General features: G+C 48.8%; 1 protein-coding gene across 1 annotated transcript; it reads left to right on the top strand.

The window, feature by feature from the left end:
* Positions 1 to 3737: 3737 nt before the first annotated feature.
* On the top strand, positions 3738 to 4697 carry Llcfc1 (LLLL and CFNLAS motif containing 1). The gene is made up of 3 exons (XM_057791138.1): positions 3738 to 3773; positions 3852 to 3975; positions 4510 to 4697. The coding sequence occupies exons 1-3, from the start codon at positions 3738 to 3740 to the stop codon at positions 4695 to 4697; spliced, it is 348 nt and encodes a 115-aa protein (XP_057647121.1).
* The last annotated feature ends 277 nt before the right edge of the window (positions 4698 to 4974 follow it).

The raw sequence follows: 4974 nt of genomic DNA, 5'->3' as shown, positions 1-4974 counted from the left end.
GTCTTCTTGCAAGTGCTCACAACTTGTGCAAAGCTGATGGAAGGAGTCAGTCTGGGATGACAGCTAAGTCTGCTGAGTGGAGACTCAGGTGAATATATCTCCTGTGCCTGTGGTGGGTGGCTGCGGGGTGTGAGTGTGTGGCCTGTGCACCGAAGAACTAGCCACCTTGCTGGGAGAAGGGGAGGAGACCCTCCCAGAGATGAGCCTGGGGGCACAAAGCAGTCTGGAGTAGGGAGGGGGAAAGGGGAGGGGCATTCTTGGTTCATGGCAGTGGGCTGGGCAGTTGAGACTGGGAGAGGCTGAGGGGTTGGGCCAAGGAATTTGGAGGGAGAACCAGGCTAGATAATCATGTAGGGGAAACTGGTACCCTGGGGTGCAGCTCTTAGACGACTCCTAGGAGCTCTTTCTTGATTCCTGATGTTGGAGAGCAGGTACTGAGAATGACTAGAGGGTAGAGATATCCTGGGACACTTTCTAGGCGTGAGATAGGAGGAGGAATGGGTGATGATAAGGCGGTGTCACTTTATGAAACAGCATCTTGCATTGGCCTGCTTATGGCTTTTCAAGAGACGTGTCAGTGGTATTGAACGTACTCTTTCTATGGACTTGTGAGCAGCGGAAACACGGCCAGAGCTGCTTTCGAATGAGATGACATTGTACTGAGTGTCCTGAGAGTGCGCTCTCTCAGCTCCTGGTCTGGAGACAAAACTAGAACACACTTTGAAATGGGGGTCTCAGCTGCCAGTTCATTGCTCTCTGGGCTGTTCTACGTCTTGGGAAACTTTTGAGACACCTGGAAAAGATAGTAGAGACTCGAGTGGGATCTACTGAGACCCTTCCTTAGAGAGCCTTGGACCATTGGGATTGTTCCCTTCTTTTGACATAAGCAGGGCAAGAATGGAAAGGAAAGAGGTGCCTGGGACCCAGAGAAACTGTTCTTACCCAGGGAGAGGGGAGGGTCACCTTGTGGGGCATTTTTATGCCTCAGTGGGGGGTGGGGCAGCACGGGTGCTAATGGCCTCTGGGACCTGTGGACTTCTAGTCTAAGGAGATGGAGGGAGCGATAAGATTGAGGTGAGGGTTATAGATGCAGATGCGCTGATAAGTGGAGGGGGAGTGAGTCATGAAGGGTGCCTTTGCCAAGGAAACGCTAAGCCCATAAAGCTGATCCTTGACGGGGAGAGGGGGAGGGGCTGCGGTGGAGGAGGCTGGCTCAGTCAGGGACACATAGAGCAGGTGCAAGGACATTGGCCAAAGGTCCCTGAAGGAAGAGAAGGAGTAACCAAACACCCATAGATCTTCAATCTATTCTTGCCTCTCTTGCCTGAACTAAATTCTTCAATTGGATGGGTATGAATAAGTGACTTGGGTGGAGACCCAGTTGTTCCTTGTCTCGTCTCCTTCCATTTTAGTAGGTGAAACAGAGTTTTGAGTCTTTCCTCCTTTGGCTTTTCTCTTCATTCTGATAATAGTCTATACCATCCTGTTGTTGTCCTTTTGTATTCTCGTTCTCCTCTGCACCCCGGCAACTTTCTGCATCAAGCGCCACTGTAGCCCCTTCCAGAGAGCAGCTTCCCCAGTTATAGTGCCCCGAGCAGGGCAGCTGCATCTTAGTTGCAGGCCTACCACCTCGTCGTTGGAATCCAGGGCGATTTTCCCACCTGCTCATCTAGGAGGAGGATATAAGCACTATATCGGGATAGCACATGAACAGCAGTTGTCATTAGATGGTGGGGTTGTTAGGGCTTTTTGTTCCTTTGCACTTGTATGTATTTTATACTTTGCAAGAACAGAAAAATTAAGGAAATCCTGATTTCTGCCCGACTCACTTCTTCTCTGGCTGGGAGTCAGGCAGTTGAGTTAGTAAAGAGGGAGAAGTTATTGACCACGAGCCCAAATGGGTTCTTTCCACTCCACCCTGGCCCTCCCACCACTGCCATCCCCATTCATGTCTACAGAGCCAAGGGTTTCTCTGCATACCAGAGACCTAAGAAGCTCCTCCTCCAAAGGAGCCAGGAGGAGATTAGTGATTTCATTTTTTCCATTCATTCATCATTCGCTGTATCTGCAGGTCAATGGGTACAAGGCTGAGGTGAGTGAGGTCACTGCATTTTTACACCTTTATGCCACCACCATAAAGTGCCCTTCTGCATCATTTCCCAGTCTCCTGTCATCTGGTTTGGAGCTCAAGGAAGTAACAGCTGGAGTGAGTCTGGCAGGCTCCACTCGAGTGTGCCTGCTAGCACACCTCCATGGGAAGGAATTTCGTCTCTCCTCTTATGGTCTCATTTCTCCAATTCTTTCTTGCAGAAAAGTGTATCTTCGTGTACATACCCTGGCACCTGTGTTTGCTTGCAGTTTTCCAGGAAATGTGTAGATAGATGCAAGAAAGAGTGTTATGGATGAACCTTCCCTGTCCCTGTGCCAAGTTGGCTGCTCACAACCCATGTCTGTTTCACGTTTTTCTAACAAGGACCTTAGTACTGTATTCCCCAGCTACCATACTCGAGTCCTCTCTACCAGCTAGCCAACAGGTCTTACCTGTGGAGAGGACAGGCATGGGGGCAGGGTCTCTCCAATGACTTGGTATCTTTGTCCCCTTGCCGCACTGCCTTCTCTCAATAGACTCTCACCCCTCTACCAAGCAAGGAGCTGTCAGACACCCTTGAAACAGCTTCTCTGTGACTAAGAGTACAAGAAGAAACAAGATAAAAGAAGGTACTTCAGCCTAGATGTAAACAACAGGATAAAGTCTAAGAAAAATAAGGAAAAGAGTTAAAAAAAAATACCCTCTACTCAGAGACAAGATAATGATCTTTGCATATATTTCCTCATGTGTTCATTTGTTTTTGTTTTGTGTTTTGTTTTCATTTGTTTGTAGTACTGGAGATTGAACCCAGGTGCTGGCCCATGCTGGGCATTTTGCCACTGAGCTACATCTTCAGCTCCTTTAAAAGTGAACTTTTATGAATTAGGGTCTCCCTAAATTTCTCATCCTTGACCGAAGGCACTCTGTAAAACAGGCAGGCCTTGAACTAGTGATTTCCTGCTGTTTCCTCCCCTCCGGAGTAACTGGAAGTGCATGACTGTTCCATAAGCCTAGCTTCCAACCTCTATCACTATGCATCCCTGTGCACTGTGCATGGAGTTCCATCTCTGTCTCTGTCTCTCTGCCTCTCTGTCTGTCTTACAGACTGTGTGTACTTTCTCCACCAGCACCTATGCCCTAGTTCTTATTCCCATATTTCAACAGACTTCAAATTCCATGTAGCGCACCAGGCGCATGTGTGGACTTAAGGATACTGGTGTGTAGAAAGTCGTTGGCCTCATCTGTGCCAACCACCTTGCACAGAGAAAAGCTACATGGAATTATAAGTAGGTGTCATATGCAGACTCAGAAACGCTAATGGGAAATCCTGCTTTGCCCACTGATGGTTGTGATCTTGCATGGGAGATGTATTTTCCCAGTGAACCTTTCTTTTCGTCTAAGTCATTGACTATGAGAATGCTGTTGCTTTGGAGGACAGGCAGCTGTGGAGATGGTGTCATAGATGCGATGGTACTTGTCAAATGCTGGAGTCCCCATGGGTTGTGATCTACAAGGTGACTCATACGGTCATTTTAGAAACATCTGTCATTTCCCACCCTTCTATCTGGAAATGGAATGGTATAATGTTCTAGAATGTGGGTTAGACCCATGGCAGTGATGTCATAGAACACATAGAGTCAGAGGTCCTATGGAAGAGAAGGAGGAAAAGCGATGCGGGCATGGGGTAAGGACTGAGACAGACCTGTGGATTGGGCGAAAGGCAGCGTGGGAGAGGAGGCCCATCCTTTCCCTATGCTCTCAGCTCCACAGGGCAACCTTCCTGACAGCTGTCCTGCTGCTGCTACAAGTGAAGGGGGTGAGGACTCTGAAGGGCAGCACAAGCCTGGATGATGACGGCAGTCAGAAAGAGAAAATGTCCTCTGCAGGTAGGTAGAGGAGAGAGTGTGTATGCAGGAAGAGGGTGTCAGTTAACATAGGCTTGTGTTGAATTCAGGCTCCAGCAGCTGATTAAGTCAGGCTCAGCTGGGAAGGGCTTGGTTTTCAGGAGCTAACTCATGTTCTCCATCACCATGAATATGAAATGATAGGCAAACTGGCATTAGGAAGTCTTAGTCAGGCCACAGCAGAGGCTAGCTGCAATTATCCAAAGCTCTTGAGGAAGTAAAGCATTTACTTAGGGGGGCTTTGCCTTCATTCTTGAGGGTGTGTACCTCACTCCCCAAAGAGTGAAACACTGTAAAGAGAGGAACTTGTAAGAGGACTGGAGGTCATATGTGTTTGGGATGGGGCTGTGGTTGAAGTGAGGTCTAAAAAGCCTTCTAGTTAGAGCATTCGCTTCAAGTCAAGGCCAACATTATAGCTGGCAAATTGGCACTCACTTGTCGCTCCATCCTCGACCCACTCCTCATCGTGGTAGAGACCAGGACTGAGATTGGGGCTGCCCCTTTTTCATATTCAAGACCAGGGCCAAGAGCAGTTCGAAGAACACTTTGTGGCTTCCTCAGTGGGTGAGCTGTGGCAGGTGATGGATATGGCCCAGCAGGAAGAAGACACGATCGCCCAGGGAGCAACTATCCAGGACCACCTCTTTAACCTAGCCTTCTGCTTCAACTTGGCCAGCATTGTGATTTTTTATGAGAGACTTTGAGGTGGAGGCAGTAGTCTGGCTCCTTCACGAGTACTTGGACACCTACCTCCGCTTCGTGATTGCCTGTTCACCTCTTCTCCAAGATGCCTCCTCAAAACGCAAGCGCACTCCCCGTGTCTGAGAAGCACCTGACTTTAGGGTGCAGTCACAGAGTTTTCCCAACTCTCTCATTGCCACTCCCTGATTGCCACCCCAACCCAGAATTTCATACCCCAGGGCCAAAGACACCAGACCCACACCCTTCTAACGCTTAAGCTTTGTCTTAAGCAGCAGATTA

This window comes from Chionomys nivalis, chromosome 1 (genome assembly GCF_950005125.1).
Source record: "Chionomys nivalis chromosome 1, mChiNiv1.1, whole genome shotgun sequence".
In the NCBI taxonomy this organism is placed as follows: Eukaryota; Metazoa; Chordata; class Mammalia; order Rodentia; family Cricetidae; genus Chionomys; species Chionomys nivalis.
This window is presented reverse-complemented; position numbering and strand designations above follow the sequence as displayed.

Excerpts from the sequence above, each read along its gene's own strand:
- Llcfc1 (XM_057791138.1), top strand. The coding sequence starts at position 3,738 with ATGGAAGAGAAGGAGGAAAAGCGATGCGGGCATGGG. Across the intron at positions 3,774-3,851 it reads AAAAGCGATGCGGGCATGGG|CTCCACAGGGCAACCTTCCT; the intron begins GTAAGGACTGAG and ends CTATGCTCTCAG. Across the intron at positions 3,976-4,509 it reads AGAGAAAATGTCCTCTGCAG|ACCAGGGCCAAGAGCAGTTC; the intron begins GTAGGTAGAGGA and ends TTCATATTCAAG.